Raw genomic sequence first — 17,881 nt, 5'->3', positions numbered from 1 at the left:
TGATCAAAATTTGGATGCTTGGCAAGTGGCATGTATTTATGGTGGTTATACTGTCCCGGGGTCATGAGATCACCTTTTGTGACCTTCTGACAAGCAAAGTCAGCGGAGAAGCCAGATTCACTTAACAACCATGTTACTGACTTAACAACTACAGTGATTCACTTAACAATTGTGGCAAGAAAAGTCATAAAATGTATTAAAACTCACTTAGCAACTGTCTTTCTTAGCAACAGAAATTTGGGGGCTCAAATGTGGTTGTATGTCAAGGACTACCTCTATGATAAATATCAATAAATATAACCCTTAGAAACAAAAGCTTTTTTGGGGTCCTCCATACATTTTAAAAGAAGGAAGGGGTCCTGAGAGAAAACTGTTTAAGAAATCCTGATGTACATTATGATATAAATAAGAAGAAACAATAAATTTGGGGTATTTCTGCCCACTGAGTCCTGAGATTTGTTAATTAGATTGGTGTTTATTCAACCATTATATAAGCTCAATGCTGACTGTAGGGCCTTCTAAAAGTATGTTTAAAATATGTATAAACTAAAGATTATTAAGAAACCGGATGTCTAGGATCCCATTCTGAGCTCACAGAAGTACAAACTACTGATTCTACCCAGCAGTTCTGAGAATGTGAGTTGCAAATAAATAGTCCCCTATATTGAATGCTGATTCTGTACTTTCTCTTCCTGTTAATCCCACCTCACTCTCCATACATTTCCTCTGTCTTTCTCTCACCGCAGAAACAAGTGTTGAAGGAAATCTATCCAAGGAATTTCCAAACTCTTCTGTGATGCAACCTTCAACTCCAATAATACAGGTAAAGAGCAACAAAGTCAGAGCAGCCTGATTTTGCCACCAATAATTCTTCGTACACATTAAAACATATTGTGTAGCACATGAAAATAAAGATAGTCTTCGGGTTATGATAGCAATTGGAACAGAATTTCCATTGCTAAGTAGTATAGTTGTAAAACACATTATTTGCATCACTTAGCAATGACAGTTGCTCTGGATCGTGTGGGTGGTTAAGAGGTAAGGGGCAGGAATCCCAGGCAAGGAGCAGGGTGGGTGGATAGGTTGGTGCTGCAGGGGGGATGCTGTGGGGAGGTGCCACAGGGCATGGGCCAGCTAGAGGGGGAGTGCAGACAGATTGACAGGGGCCATTGGTGATAACCTTTGAATGTGGGCAAGCTGCAGGGGCTGCAGGCAGCTGGTAGGAGCCACAGGGCAATGCTTTTGAATGCAGGCAGGTTGGCAGGAGCTGTGAGCAGGTAATTGAGCACATGTGGAACAGCAGGGACTGCAGACAGGCACTACAGAGCATGGGTGGGCTGGTGGGGGCCACCACAAAGCAGGTACTACAGAGTAAGATTGTAAATAGTGATCACATGACTGCAGCTCATTCTGACATCATAATTGCGAGATGGGCACTCAAGCACCCAGATCACAATCACATGACCATGGGGGATGCTGCAAAGGCTACAATTTCATAAACTGGTCGTAAGTCCATCTCATTCTGCACTGGTATATTCTTGAACAATCACTGACTGAGTAGTGGCCATAACTAGAGGAAAAGCTGTATAATTTGTGCAATATTTTAAGTAATAATTAGGCTATTGTACAAATGATACATAATACTTAATGACAATATATAAGGAGTAATAAATCATACAGACATAGATACTGTAGCTGAGTGCACTCAGTTATATTTTAAAGTTTGTATATATATTTCATATTTCCATCTGAGCAGTTTTCTGATTTTTCAGCTGACAATTTTCCTTACATTCTTTTTTTCCTAAATTTTATTTATTCTTAATATTCACGTCACCACAGTTTTAAATGTACATATCCTTAACACTTACATAAATAGATCTCATATTGCCCATTACACTGTTCTTTTTATTCATGGCTGAAATAAATATATTGTTTTTGTTTTTTCAACACTTGGTTAATTTGTTTGTTTTGAGCAAATAATACCAAATGATGACAATAATCTCGGCTTGCAAAGGAAACCAGTCCAGTGAAAAGTTGGTAGGTTGCTGGCTGTTTCCACCACTTCAGAGAAGTGTCTTCATTCAAAGCTCCATTATTAAATATGTCCTGTATAAACAATTCCTCGCCTAGCATATTATGTTTAATATAACTGGTGTTATGACAACAGTAATCTGGAGTTGATAGTATGAAATTAGTAGTTGATCTTACCTCTATTGCTTGCAGATTAATGTTTTGATTAGATTTTTTTTGTTTCTTCAGCATCTTGAAGTCCCTTCCAAATGACAACAGTTTATTTGCAATGCAGTATCCATTGCTCCAAAAAACTTCTAAGGCTATGGTGGTATACAGTTAATCCTTGGTTGACGACTGCAATTGGGACCAGAATTTCCGTTGCTAAGTGATGCAGTTGTAAAGTGTGACATCACATGTCCACATCATTTGACAACAGCAATCCAGGCAGTCCCCATTGCCATTGTTAACCAAATCCCACTGGTTGTTAAAAGAGGACCCACCCCGATACAAGCCATTCCCAGCTTGCTCCCTCCAAGCCCAGAGCCCCAATAAAGTAAGGGACTGCCTTGTTTGCCTTCCTTTGAACTCTCCCCACCTGCCTACCACCAGCACCCCATCTCAGTCAAAGACAGAATGAAAGAAATTGAAAAAATACATGTACCAAAATGGAATCAAATTAGCAGCAAAACTTTGGCTAAAACAGTTAAGAAGTTGTTAAAATTATTCCAACTGAAACATTAGCCAAATGAACCGATTGATGAATGCCATAGTTATGTAACTACTGAGGAATTGGGGCTTCAAATTCAAAGGAATGAGGTTATTAAGAAAGGAAAATCTAATTGGAACATGCAAATAGAGTTGAAAATAAAGAAAATTTGCCTAAACTTGAGCAATTTAAAGAATCTGAAGCAAGGAACCTTGAAAAAAAAAATCAAAACTGTGTGAGGGTGTGAGTGAAGTACAACCTGGACGGTAAAGGAATTTCAGAGGGTGTAGAACAATTGAGAGAAAGAGTCATAGCTATTGCAGGGAAGATCACATAATATGAAAACCAAATAATTCAATTCCTGCAGATTTTGCAATTTAGAGCAAATCAATATAAATTCTACAAAACCCTTGAAAAAGGGAAAGGACTAACTACAAATAAGCCTGACAAAGAAGAAACCCTAAAATTTTGGAAATATTTGTGGGAAAACAATAGGAATACAACATGGATCAAGCAAGTTGAACATGCAATGGAAGTAGTCAGTATGAAAAACATTAGGGTAATTGAGGAAATGGTATGAAAGCAATCAGAAGGTAAAAGCTGGAATGCTCCTGGAGCAGATGAGTTGCATGGATTTTGGTTCATCTACACTTGAGGTTGGCAGACCAGATGAATAGGGTTTTGGAAGCATCAAAAACCAGAAAATGGCTAAACAATTACAAGGACATTCCTAATTCTATAGGGTAAGGAGAAGGGGAAAGAATCTGAAAACTACAGATCCATAGCCTGTCTGCCAACAAATACAAGCTATTTATGGGCATAATTGCAAAACAAGTCTACAGCTATTTGAAAAGTAATGATTTATTCCCTATAGAACAAAAAGGATGCTGCATATGTTTTAGAGAACAAAGGACCAGTTATTGATTGATAAGCTGGTTTTAAAGAATTTAAAAAAAACCACAAAATTGTTCATTGCTTGGAATAGACAATAAAAAGGCATTCAATTCTGTTTCACAAAGCTGGATTGAGAAATGTCAGTAGAAACATTCAGCAATTTGTGACTACTTTGGGGAAGTTTTGATGAACAAAGCTGACAAATAAAAGTGAAAAATTAGGAGAAATTTTCCAAGGTGACTCATTATCAGCTTTACTGTAAAGTATCAATGGCCTTACTGATGGCAGTTTTGAATAAGACAAACTATGGATATGAATTGGCAAAAAAGAAGTACAAATTTCATATTTACTCTGTATGAATGATTTAAAATTATCTGGAAAACCAAAGGTTGAACTAGATTCTTTATTAAAAAAAAAAAACACTTAAGAAAAGATGTTGATGTGTACTTTGGCATTGAGAATTATGCGACCATAGCCACAAGAGCAGACAAAATTGTTGAAGATGATGGAATACAGCTTAGCAATGAAGATTTGATTAAGACAGTAGCAGAAGAAGGCTACAAATATCTGGGAATTTTGGAAGCTTCCAATTTATTCAGAATCAAGTAAAAGAAAATACTTCTTCCAAATATATCAAATGTGTTTAGAAAATGGTGAAATCACAGCTAAATGGTGGAAACATTATTAAAGCAATTAATGCCTTGGCAATTCTCTGTTATTCAATATACAAACAAGAATAGTTGACTGGACCTAGATAGAATTTGATAACTTGGATTGGGAGGCAAGAAAACTAATCACAGTGTACCATGCTTTGGATCCAAAGAGTGATATTGATTGGCTGCATTTGCCAAGAGCTGAAGGGGGTAGAGGACTCTTACAGGTGAAACAAACTCACTTGAAACAACAAAGGTGAAAGGTTTTGTGAGGCTGAATATAGAAAAGAAACAAAACTGATCTGTTAATTGAAGGAACAAGCCAATGCCTGGCTAATATTTGAAGGATATAGAAGCAAAAGTCAATTAAAAAACTCCATGTGCGGTTGGTTAAAATCAGGAGCATTATAAAATGAAGGCTTTATTTTAACAACTCAAGAACAAGCTTTGCCAACTAATAGCATGAAGGCAAAAATTCAACATGTAAAAAACAACAGCAAATGTCATCTTTGTATTGAAAAAGATGAAACAGTTGACCATTTGATCAGTGGCTGCAGCAAAAACTTTAAAATTGACTACAAAGTAGCATCATGACTGAATTGCCAGAATTCATTAGAGACCTTGCCAAGAGTTTGGATCTTAATGGAGAAAAAAACTACAGGGATCATCAAGTTGAGAAAATTTTGGAAATTTTAAGATCTTACGGGATTTTAAGATTCAAACAGACAGGCATCTTGTTCATAACATGCCTGTCTAATATTGAAAAGAAAAAAGTCTGATTCATTGATGCTCTATTTCAGGTGATTGAGGAAAAACAATTGGAAAAAGTTACAAAATACTGGGACTTACAGGTTGAAGTTGAATTCTTATGAAAAAAGAAATCTCTTGTTATATCAATTGTGACTGGAGTGCTCAGAGCGGTACCAAAAGAGCTTTCTCAATATTGGGAAATACTGAATTTATCAGACCTGAATACCTTAATTTTACAAAAAAAAACCAAAAACATCTTGCTTGGAACTGCCTATATTCTTAGATGCTACGGTACCTTAATAATTCTTAGGTCCTTGATTAGGACTTGTGTTATTAAATTTCCACCAAACTTTGCTCACTCACACATGTTAGAATGATGCCTCCAGTGAGGCACAATCTTAACATGGTTGCATGCTCTACAGAGAATAAGAGCTACAATAGAGCTTCAACCATACTGAACCAGTCTCATCAGAGGAGCTACACAAAGAGGGCCTCTCCCATAAACAATATGGTGAGATGTGATTTATAGAAACCTATACTGGATTGATTGTTGCCTAGGTCAACAAGGGCATGCTAGGTGTTGGTATTCCTGGATATCTGGAAATCTGATAACAAATGGGGACTGAAAACTAAAACAAATGAAGAATGTTTGCAGGAATTGGGTATGTCTAGTTTAATTAAAAGAAGGACTAGGGGGCTGCTGCAAAGAAGAGGAGGTCAACTTATTTTTCAAAGCACCTGAAGGCAGGATAGGAAACAATGGGTGGAAACTAATCAAGGAGAAAAGCAACCTAGAACTAAGGGAAAATTTCCTGGCAGTTAGAACAATTAATCATTGGAATGATTTGCCTCCAGAAGTTGTGGGTGCTCCAACACTGGAGGTTTTTAAGAAAAGATTAGACAACCATTTTTCTGAAGTGGTATAGGGTTTCCTGCCTGAGCAGGGGGCTAGACTAGAAGACCCCCAACGTTCCTTTCAAATCTATTATTCTGTTAAATGGTCTACAGCAGGGGTGTCAAACTTGCAATGTTACATGATGTGTCGTGACGTATCGTGACTTTTTTTCCATTGCCGGCAATGGGGGCGCGGTTTCACCATGACGCATCCGGCCCATGGGCCGGCAGTTTGACACCCCTGGTCTACAGCAAGGGTCCCCCAATCTGTGGGCCACAGCACTTGCAGGCCCACCCGTGCAAGCGATGGGCACACACACCACTCACAAATGAAGCTGTGTGCATTCCTAGCCCTCGCACAAAACCAGTCCCTTTTTGCCCCGCCCCCTGTGCCAGGCCACCAACCCAGAAAGGTTGGGGAATGCTGTTCTACAGGACTCAGAACTGTTGGTTGAGCAACCAGGGCCAGCAGCTGCAGGATTACTAGAAGAAAAATTGTATGCCCATTGCAAATATAAGAAGACTAAAACAAAGAAATGATAAAATAATTTGTAATCTGTTATTGAAACAAAAAATAACTGAGCATCTAGAACAACACAAAAACAATAGAATAAATTAGCCTGCATTGTTACAAAGAAACAGCAAGCACAAATATTAAAAGATGTCAGTAGCGCAATATCAAATATAAGCATCAACTTGCTGCAAGAAACAAACCAACTAATGCACGGCATGCCTGCAGTTATAACTAAATATCTTGGATGCAAAATGAACAAAGAACAAAAGTGCACCACCAAAATGGAAGAGCAGATTGGAAAATAAGATCAGCATGCTAAGATCAGGTGCAATCGATCTAGAAGAGAAGGAAGAAAAGAAGCTGAGGAATAAAATCAAAGAATATCTGATCAAAATATATCACCTAGAAACAAAGAAAGTCAAAGAAGCACTGCAAATAATAAAACAGCAAATAATAGCTACAGCTGATATAAAGCTTGAATTGTACTTTACTGGTAGTCCACAGCAGTCCAGAGCTCATGTTAAGGAAACAGAGCAAGCCATTCCATTTCTGAGCTGCATGATGAAAATCCAGAAGCAGCTGCCAGTTTTTGGAATCCCCACAACTCAATGTGAACACTCTGAAAATGGTGGCTGTATCTGGGATCGCCCATGAGACTCAGGCACAGAGTGGCTTGCTCTACATCCTTAATGTGAGCTCCAGAAAACTCTGCAGCGGTCCACCCCAGTCCAGAGCTTGTGTTACGGAAGCAGGCCAAGCCTTTCCTATTCCTGAGTCACATAATGCAATACCAGAAGCAGCCGCCATTTTCAGAGTGCCCACAATTCAGTGCAGCCCTTCCAAAAATGGAGACAGCTTCCAGGATCCCACCATGCAGTCCTAGAGTGGAGTGACCTGCCCTCCTTCCCTAGCCCGAGCTCTGGAGATCTTTGAAAGGTATGTGAGGAGGAGGGTATGGGGCCAGGTGGAATGGGAAGCAGGTGCAGGACCTGCAGGCACCCAGTGGGGGAATGGGGGGATAGAGGCAGAGGGGGCACTGCTGCATCCCTGTGGTTGGTCATAAGGGCAGCAGCATTTACTTTAGGACTGGGCCATAGGCAGCTTTTGGGGAAGTCCACTGTAACTTCAAACGATTCAATTAAAATAATTTTATTGTATTTTAAACAAAAGTACTATTTTTTAGATTTTGAAAACTAGGTTTAATTGTTTTTTAAAATAATTTTACAAACATTTTATAAAAAAAAATACTCAATGCTCTGAAGATGCAACCTACTACATAACTCTAAAACTTAGAATAACAGAATTGGAAGGGACAATTGTAGTCCAATCCCCTGCTCAAGAAGGAGACCCTATAGTACCGTTTCTGACAAGTGGCTGTCCAGTCTCTTCTTGAAAGCCTCCAGTGATGAAGCACCCACAACTTCTGAATTTCAACAATATCATTTCTTTCTAGTAAGAGTTCTTCCTCCACAGCATTCTTTTTTATTGATTTGATATTGATTGACCAATTCATATTCATAGCTCATCCCAATTAATTTACAATGTAGCAAACAGCTCCAAAGGGCGGTGTATTTGAAAAACTCTTATGTATTTAGATCATTTGTTACCATTCTGCAGGTTAGACCATTTAAAAAATAGATTTGTTTTCTCACTGGGGGATTAATGTTTTTTTTCCTGGACATTTTCATATGAAACCCTAAATTATTATTTTTTTCTTATTTCTAATGAAGTCATTCTGGTTTGTATTTTATAATTTTGAATTACTAATTTTAACATCATAGTACAGTAGATAATGCTAATGTGCTACAAATATCAGTTACTTCTTATTTGTTATCTTTATCCCAAATCTCTGGAAGAATATTTATAATAAAATTGATGTTCTCATAATACATCATACATAGTTTGGCTACTATCCTGTTGCTTAACATAATCATCTTAATCAACATTGCCTTGCAGAAATATATGATGTCCATTCATTTAAACAAAGCAGTACGTTCTGAGGAGAAATAAGTATACTTAAAATGAATGTATTATTAACTCTATAAGCAGTTTTTATTTCCCCGTGGTTCTTGCTAAAATATAATCTTTTTAATCCTAAAAATTAACACTTTTAATACAGACTAAGAGTAAATTTTTAATAAGATTGGGATCCTGAAACCTGTAGGCTGTATCTAATCCAAAATTTTTGTAGCCTCCTCCACCTTCAGTCATGAGCTACCAAATCTTGGCAGCAAACAATTGTTACATAGTGGTTAAAATTGCAGAGTTAGACAGGGATGAACCAGGTTTGATAATTGAAGCTTATTGGGTGATTTTGGCCTTTCACTTTCTTTTTTTTTTTTATTAAAAGTTTTAAATAATTTTCCATACAATATCCCCCTTCCCTCCCACCCCTCCCCCTCTTCACTTCCCAGAGCTGGTTATAGGGTTATAAAAACAGAATCATAAATTAAATAACATTACCCAGATATACTACAATCGAGTCTCATCCACACATACTTTAACTCTACATAATAGATAAATCTTAACACTTTTCCAGCAAAATAATAATATAATTAAACATTATTACTAAAAATAATATAAATTCGTCCATAATAAACTATTAATAATATTCTAAAATTTACTCATAAGCTAAGTAATACTTTTCAATCTCGTATTTTTTATGAATATAATCAATCCATCTTCTCCAAACCAAAATATATTTTCCTTGAGATTGATCCTTCAAATAAGTGGAAATTTTTGCCATTTCTGCTAAATTAGACACCTTAATTCTTCATTCTTCCATAGTAGGCAAAGAATTTTTCTTCCAATATTGCGCTCCTAGTAATCTTGCAGCTGTACTTACTTTTGATTCATACTTCTCACAGGATACCACTGTGATCCTACCAATGTATGCTACCTTGAGCACACAGAAGAAATGGGTGTTAAAACGTAATAAATAAAAAAATGATAATTTTTCTATTCTTAAAGATGAACAATTAAAAAATAGGTAGTAAAAGAGCTTGAACTTCAGATTTTTATAGGTCTTTTTAGAATAGCTATTGTTCAATTAATTATCGTGTAGACTTTTTCAGACTTTCAGCATATTTTACCAAGTAGTGTGCTTGAAAAAAAGATTAAATCAATACCTGTTGGTACAAATGGAAGTGGAAAGTAAAGTATGCTGTTTGTTTCCTCTACAGGCATGCAATTTTGTAGTTATTATGCCATAACATCTAAGGCAGAGAACGGCACATTCCTTAAGCTCCTGATGAAACGTAATGCTCTGTTTCTACCACTCCATAGTTAGCTATGAGCATTCATCATACTGTAAATAAATGTATTATTTTGCTACTCCTTTTCACATTCTGTCTATTTTTTCTGCTTTTTCTTTCACGGCCTAGATTCCTGAACTCACAATCACTACTAACTCACCAGAAAAGAAGGACCCTTCTAAAGATCATCTTGTAGATTTTACTGATTCCCCACAGGGACATGCCATCAGGGTCCACACTACATCTCACGAGGAGCTGAAAGTGCCATGGGGTTTCATGCTAGGTACTGAAACCCATTCCTTGGGACAGTGGGATGCTCCCGAATTCAGCAAGTGTGACCTCACCACAGAGGGCTCTTTCATGGAAGAATGCATGGAGGAACAGTTGAGAAGATACCAAGAGCTGCCCCATCGCTTGGAGGAAGATGCCATAGATAGAGAACTGGAACAGCTTTACTTGTCCCATCTGAGCCGGCTTCGAGCAGAAGAGCTTGGAGGAAGAGGAGAGTGGTCTGAGGAGACCTCAGGCAGCAACACCAGTCCTGTACCATCTCTCATTGCATTGCGTCAGAATGTCTTGACTGATCGTGACTTGATAGTCAACTGGACAGGCCCAGAGAGAGCACTCAACAGTTCCCTGGCAAAAGAGATCACACTGTACTATGCTAAGCAACGGGGCGATGACTCCAGAGATAGTGAGGAGGAGGGAATTATGGCAGGATATGCAACACAGGGACCACCTGAGGTGGTTGGACCAGGCCGTGATAGCCCACCGGTCTTACTAGAAGGCTGCTTTCTAAATCATCTGGAAGAGGGAAATGTCCAACAGAGTCCAATGAAGGACTCTGACTCCTTTCCCTTGAGAGTGGTGGCACCCAACATGTTGAGGCCGGTAATTCCAGAGGCTGTGGTGATGCCCCTTGTAGTTCCAGCCCGGACACTAGTGCCCCTACCAAAGCGGCCCACAGACCTGCCATCCAGCCCTCTTGATGCCCATGGACAAGGCAAGTGCCAGGGCTTCTTGATCGGGCATGGCAGCCTCTGGCTGGGTGAGGGCCTTCATGTCCACAAGCCTTCAGAAACCAATCCCGTTCCTCATAATGAACTTGAAAAGATCTTGACACGCTCCCTGCGGTTCCTCAGCCTCTTTGTCTTCCTTCCCGTGGTTTTCAACAGCTGCATGCCTTTGGTGGCCGTTACACTTTACCTCCTTTTGGATTGGTTCTCATAATTGGTATGACTCTCAGAAGTGCCAAAAGGCCCTTGAGAAGTTCTGTAACTTGGCTCTATTCCTGTTTCACCTGATCAACTAAAAATTTGGCAGTAGTGTCAGATCTTTTTAGAGTTAATAGCACATCCATTCTAAATTTCCCAAGGTTCAGAACTATTTATTTTTATTAAATCATCTGGTATAAGTTATGAATTGCTTGGACAATAAAAATGAGCTATATGTAAAACTTGCCATGAATTGGATCTGAGATAGCATTTGCAAGACCCAGAGGAGGTGACAGAGGACTCAAAGCCCCAATAGCCCTCCCACTCTCCCTTTGCACTGTTTATTCAAGAAAGCTAGAAGCAACAGCATTGTCCATCCTGTCATTTGCAAGTATGGAGAGGTAACTAAGGATGCCTTGTCTAAAGGGCCTCAAATCCTACTCAAAGAGCCAGAATAATATGTTTCCCTTTTCCGCCTCTAAAAACAAAATTCCTTGTTAAGATTTAGTAGACTTTATCTCTGTGTTTTCAGCCTTCCTCTTTCAGGTACTTGGCTGAAATCCAGTTAGCTTACTTATAAGATTAATTTATTTCCAATTTGGGAATGAGGCAAGCATTTCCTAAAAGGACCATATTCTTTGATATTTTTACAGATACATGCTTTTAGCAGGCTTTGACTGTAACTTGTTACAAAGCAAAACATTGATATTAAGGGATAATTTCAGACTATTTTAGAATCTTAACAAATTAAACATTTACATTTTTAGGGGGGAAAAGTCAAAATGGCCCATGTCAAACTTCTTAAGATAGAACGTTTTATTTAAGTACTGTCTGGCCATTCTCTATATAATATTAGTGCAACGTTTGGTAACTAAATTCCTAGTACAGTAAGTCTGAGGAACCTCTGTTTTTATTATTTTACAAAGTACCAACCTGTTCTGTGTAAGAGATTTGGAGAAATCAACTAGCTAGCTCAGTTTCTATCTTGCTTTTCTCATGGGCAAGTACAAATGATTACTAATTAAGTGAATTCTGCATTAACAAACAAACAAAAATCCCATTGAGTTAAAAATGGCCCCACACCTAGTGCTAATCTGTTGTGGAAGTTTCTTTGGCTCTTTGGGAAAGAATGCAGGCTTAGACCTGAATAGACTACCCTGTGACATAGCAGTCTAGCAACTGTGAAAAAGACTAATTAATAGATGACCCCTAATCCCCATTTATTTTTACAAGGCTGGGAAATTGTAAATATGTTTTGAAAATATCATGAAGCACTTTCTTTCAGAATGTTCTCCTGTGCCAGCCTCAGTGAATTTAACAAGAAAAGTCCAAAGGCAAAATAGCACTTTTGTTGAGCACCTGATTTCAGAAGGATTTGTGCAATCCTGGATTGTGCTCCACGTTTCCGTAATTTCCCATTATTTGAATGAAACAGGGAGACAGACAGAAGTTTTCCATTCCAAAGAAGATGGCAGCATTTTCAGTTTATTGTCCGTACAGCTTCTGCAAAATACAATCACAACCATTCCAGATGGCCTCAACAATCGCACAGCCAAGTTCCATTCATGCCCCAATCCTGAGCCATACCCAGCTTCTTAGGAAGAAACTTTGGACTGCTGGCTGTCTGTGCTTCTAGGACCCCTTTTCACTCCTGGATCCTATACTTCTCTGCCACTAGCAGGGTCCAACACAGAGGACTACAGGAAAGCTCCCTAAAACAGATGGCCCCATATTTATTTTTGTACCTGGTGGGAAGGCTGACTTTTTCTACCGTAGAATTCATCCCAAGATAGAGATTTTATTTATTAACAACTAGCAGTACAAACCCAGGCTGGTGGGTTTGCAGAAGATTAAAATAATTTATATATACATGTTTGATGTCTGCAGCAAAGGAGTAGATTGGAAACATCCTGTGTCTTTATGTGCAATAGGTTGAAATGGCACTGAACTTGCTGTAAGAAGAAAGCCCACCCACTTTCATGCTGCTAAATGTTTTTCATTAACTTCCTCTTGAATGTTGTACTGTCAGCAGCTGCTGTGATATAGCTTGTGGGGCCTTGTGGAGGAAGTGGAGATATTTGTATGGGTCCTGAAGCCACTTCTGTCTGCTGATCCAGACACGGTCCTGCTTTCCCTATCCATTGGTGAATGCTCTTAACTAAGGAACATGGGGAGGTTTGGAAAGTGGAATACTGTTTGTGCTTCATGAAGAGAGATCTGTCCTGACGTCAGTCATCATAAGAAAAATCTGTATTTTCCAGATAAAAGCTGAGATCAGAATGTAATTAGCAGTCACGGCTGTGTGTGTGGGTATGTATGTGTATGTGTGTGTGAGAGAGAGAGAGAGTGAGAGAGAGAGAATGTACACATACTTTTCTTAATTGCCCTATGGTTACATTTTTTGTTGTCCTAATATCGTTCCTTCTGCCTTATTCAAACTGTCAGATCCTTCATCAGACAAATATGTCTTATACATGTTCCACACCATACAAGTTCTGAAAATTATTTGGTACCTCCCCTTGGCTACAAAGCAAGCATTGATTATACTTCATACCTCTGTAGAAACACTTGGTCAAAGCCAAAATCTTCATAAGTGAGCAAGGCTGCCTCTGGTGGCAGATTGTTGAATAACAATGACTACACAATGGGATATAAACATATATTATGGAGTTTTATCCTTCAGAGAGTTCTTCTGCACAACTTGTATGGAAATGCATAATATCTGCATAGAACATTCCTGTGCTTTTGCACAACTGGTCATATAAGTTAACATGTGCAGGAGAATTTATATGTGAGATGTGCTTCATGTTAATAAGAGGTTTCTATGGATTTGGGGATACCCAAATTCAAAGTATTTTGGATTAGCTCTTGTAAAGCCAAGCTTACTTTAGTGCTTTTACTTTATATTGTTTTTGTTAACTTTCAGCATTCAGCTGGCCAATTTAGAGTACAGTTATTTCAAGGTTCTCCATCTGCACCTAGGAAGCTAGAGTTTGTGCAAGAAAGTTATATTAGATTCTTCCTTACTTTTAAATGAAGTATGTTCAGTAATATGAACTCCTACCTTCAAGTTCAAGGTTGTGTACTTTAAACATAGTGTCAATAAGAGCTAGATTTCAGGTTGTTATAAAAAATCATCTCTATAACCACTGTTGTGTATCTGCATTAATGTATAAATCTTTGCTCCCACTGGATCCTGTATACTAACTCTTCACCAACATTATTATAGAAAAATCAGTGGTTTCTCTTCTCTGAGCAGCAATAATAAAATGTAATTCAGAGGAGATAGGAAGTTTGGGTAATCTTTATAATTAATGTTGAAACTAAATAGATGTAAGAGTGCACAAATATAATTGTATGCAACAGATTAGCATGTGTAATAATTACAGCTACTGTTTGTACTACATTAACAAGGTACACATTTTTTCCGGGTCATGAAAAATACAAGCCAGAAACAACTAGGTAGAGCCAAATTCATAACTCCTTCCATTTATGCACAGGACCTCATTATATTTCCAATGTTATATTTGCAAAAATCCAGGTAATTTTCAGAACATTCTAGTCTAGTCTAGTGTACTACAGCAAGAACAAATATGAATCCTATGACATCCTGAACGCTTACATCTAATATAGCATAGATTTTTGTGGATAATAGTCCACATTGTTAGATATCTGGAATAGAGAGAAGAGCACTATATATTCACAGCCATTTGGAAGAATAGGTTAATGGAGTTGGTAGAAAGAAAGGTCAGAAACGTTGAAAACTATCTCTAGATACTGGCCAATAATTCAAAAATTATCAGTAATTTAACAAAAGATCAAAGGTTTTATTACACATTACACTGCATGTGTTAAGCTCATCAGTGTAAGAATAACTACCACGTTCAACAGTTTTGTTAATGGTCAAAGAGTTATTTATTTATTTGTTTATTTATTATTTGCAAAGTTAAACTAACTGGAGATAGATTTTGGAATTATTTTAAAATGATCAGATAAGTGGTTGCGATAGCCCAGATGTCTAATTTATTAGGGATGAGAGGGCGATTTATTTGATCCTTTTTGTGGCTAGCTTTTTAGGCTGTGCTGACCTCTTCTTGTAGTATAGCAGCTGGTTCTGTCCAGTAGTCTTATCTTGATGCAAATTGACTTATGCATGCAGAATGCATTGTGGAGATTTCACTTTGGCCACTGGTATTTGTGGCTTTATCCATAAGAGACTTATTTTCTGTGAACAGACTGAATCCATGCAGTTGGATGGGGTGGGGTGGGGGAATAAGCTGTGCAGGTTGAATTAGTATCAAGCTGTGGATTTATGAATGAGAAATCATGCTTGTTCAGCCCTTGAAACTTAGCTTGCTGGAGAACACTAAAGAAGAGAATTAGCAGTGGTACATTTGTCTGTGATTTAAAAGCAACAACTCTGCATTCTTTCTTCAATTTTGCAATCATCCCATGGTGTGGAATTAGATTACAATCCCAGAAGCCTTATTTGTCTTGAGCAGCCTTCCCCCAAGATAGAGCCCTCTAGATGTCTTGGACTCCATCTCCTAGATTGAGGCTGCCGCCTTTGATCATGTTCCTCAGCCAGGTCTTTTGCTATGGAAAAAGATCTGTGCATGGCAGACTATAGGGAGCATGGCAGGGTTATGTATCTGCTACTGTAGAGCAAAGAATTGGATGGGATTTATGTGTGTCGGTGTGGGTGTGGGTGTGTTTATATGTGTATGTGTGTACATCCTTTTGAGCTGTGCCTGCTTCAGAAGCACTAATAAACATCCTGACTATAGCACTTGTGTCCTTGGGATTTTTTTGGAAACTGCAACAAACGGTATGGGTAACTGCTACCTGCCCTCCTGTGATTATTTGGAAGCCTAAGCCCTCCAAGTATTCACCTCCATGTTCCCCTTTTCCTTCTTTTGATTCAGTTAATGACCCAAGGATATTACTTCAAGAGACTGTTCTTCCCCAATGGATGATATGCACTGAAGCCTAAATTAGTTTAACTGTTGGTATTATGCAATAGTTTTATCTTTGCCCCAAGTTCTTCAAAAGACTCCTGGCAGGAGGAATATCTAGCCAAGCAAATCTGACATTCTACCTCGGGGAAGGGCAGGAAATTTGGGGTCCTCCCGATGTTGCTGATTCTGAACATGGTTAACATGGCCAGTAATAAAGGATGCTGGGATTCAGTGATACTTGGAACTCATGAATTTCAGGAGAAAAATAGAGAAATATGGTAGTCGATAATACAGTACAATTCAATATGCCTGAAAATGCATAGTTGCTGGTTTAAACCGACTCTTGCAAAAAGCATTGAACTTGGCTAAGAAAGGAGTGTTTATTAATACCTAAGAACGTGACAATCTGTTTAGTAAACAATACAGACATTAATGCCCAACTCTGGCAGTGTGAGAAGTTAATCCAAAATAGGCAAAGTAACAATTTATTTGAGCATGTGTAGAATTTTTTTCTTCTACAATGTTTGGAAAAAGTAGGCTTTGTGTGTATGGTCTTCACTCCCTTTGGGACGCTCCATCTAGAAACAATTGATTAGAAACAAAATACCATAGGAAATAAATGCTTTACAGAAAGTTATTAAATAAATCACCAATGAAGGCTGGGAAATTTCAGCCAGTACAGGGAGCATAAGACTATTTTATGACTGCAAAATATCCAGGTTTATGAGTGTGCAAGTCATTGAATTTCTTTTGCAGAAGACTGCTGCTCTGGTTAGTTTGCAATCAACATATTTTACTTTACAAAAGAACATTAGCTGCATGCAGCCCCTTAGGCCAGATCTTGTTTCTCCTTTCATGTCTCTCCTAGTTGATAGGTAGACAATCCAAAGTGGTGCCTTGAACAAATAATAGGATGACAGCCAATCCAGATGAGGCAAAGCAATAGTAATCAGAGCTGAAACAAAACAGGCCTGTCCAATATTCTGTTTTTCACAGTGGATAAGGAGATATTTTTGGAAAGCCTATAAGACAGACACATTTCCAGCAATGTAATATTCTATAATACATTACTTATGAGCTTAGAAATAGCAGACAGAACATACAGTTAGCAGCTATTAATAGCTTCATTCTTCATGAAATTGTCAAAGTCATGTAAACCAGTAGCTGTCATTCAATTGCATAGCATTTGTGGCACATCATTCTGAGAAAGTTAGAGCAGCTGTTTGAAGCTATGGAGATGAGCAGCCTATCAAGAAGAGGACCATGGTCACTAGTTGAAGAACATGGGGCGGATAAAGGAGCATCACTGCAGAGAACTGGCCAGAAGAATATTATTGGATCCTAGCAGCCCATATTAAGGTGTAATCTAAAGAATCAATTTCAAAATGCTAGTTGTTAAGGCTGTTAAGCTACCTGGGGAATGGGACAGGTGCTTTCAATATTTTCATGGATGGAGTGGCATTTCCCAAAAAGGAACAGTGTCAAGGCATGGAAACATTTTGATGTCCAATTTTACTACTGGAAACAGTGAAAGTGATATTCTATCTATAATTAAGCCCAATGATGGCGACACACTATTACATTTTGGGTGACATGATAATGTTCACCAATACCCGACAACAACCATTCTTGAAAGCACACTCTATTCTCACGCAATTTTCAGTGGCTGTACAGGCCGTGTGAGAATGGGGTGTGCTCTTGTGCAGCCTCTGGGCATTGCGCTGCCTCCAGAGCTGCTGGGAATCATGTGAGAATGGGGTATGTTTTCACAGTTTTGGGAGATGACACAGGCTGTGGATATTTTCTGAAGCTGTTTCAAGAATGAAGACCTTGTGCGACCCGGAGCTACCTCAATTTGTCTGCATTTTCTATAAATAAATACATAAATAACTGTTTCTCTTTTGTTCAGTGTGTGTGTGTGAGAGACACACACACACACACACAGAGAGACACACTTATCAGCAGAATCAAATTAAACATTTTTTGAATTTTTGACACATTAAGCCCAAAAGGGTTGCCACCACTGACTTA

At 38.3% G+C, this 17,881-nt stretch overlaps 1 protein-coding gene across 1 annotated transcript in view; it reads left to right on the top strand.

Annotated features, from left to right (window-relative positions):
* Positions 1-11,068, top strand: part of PPP1R3F (protein phosphatase 1 regulatory subunit 3F) — a 42,359-nt gene extending 31,291 nt beyond the window's left edge. Inside the window, exons 3-4 of the mRNA XM_029283395.1 lie at positions 747-823; positions 9,808-11,068. Of these exons, the coding sequence (XP_029139228.1) occupies positions 747-823; positions 9,808-10,908 (1,178 nt within the window). The 3' untranslated portion in view covers positions 10,909-11,068. The remainder of the gene's footprint in view (positions 1-746; positions 824-9,807) is intronic.
* The last annotated feature ends 6,813 nt before the right edge of the window (positions 11,069-17,881 follow it).

The sequence above is a fragment of the Protobothrops mucrosquamatus genome, unplaced genomic scaffold, assembly GCF_001527695.2.
Source record: "Protobothrops mucrosquamatus isolate PMUCROS unplaced genomic scaffold, P.Mucros_1.0 scaffold76, whole genome shotgun sequence".
In the NCBI taxonomy this organism is placed as follows: Eukaryota; Metazoa; Chordata; class Lepidosauria; order Squamata; family Viperidae; genus Protobothrops; species Protobothrops mucrosquamatus.
This window is presented reverse-complemented; position numbering and strand designations above follow the sequence as displayed.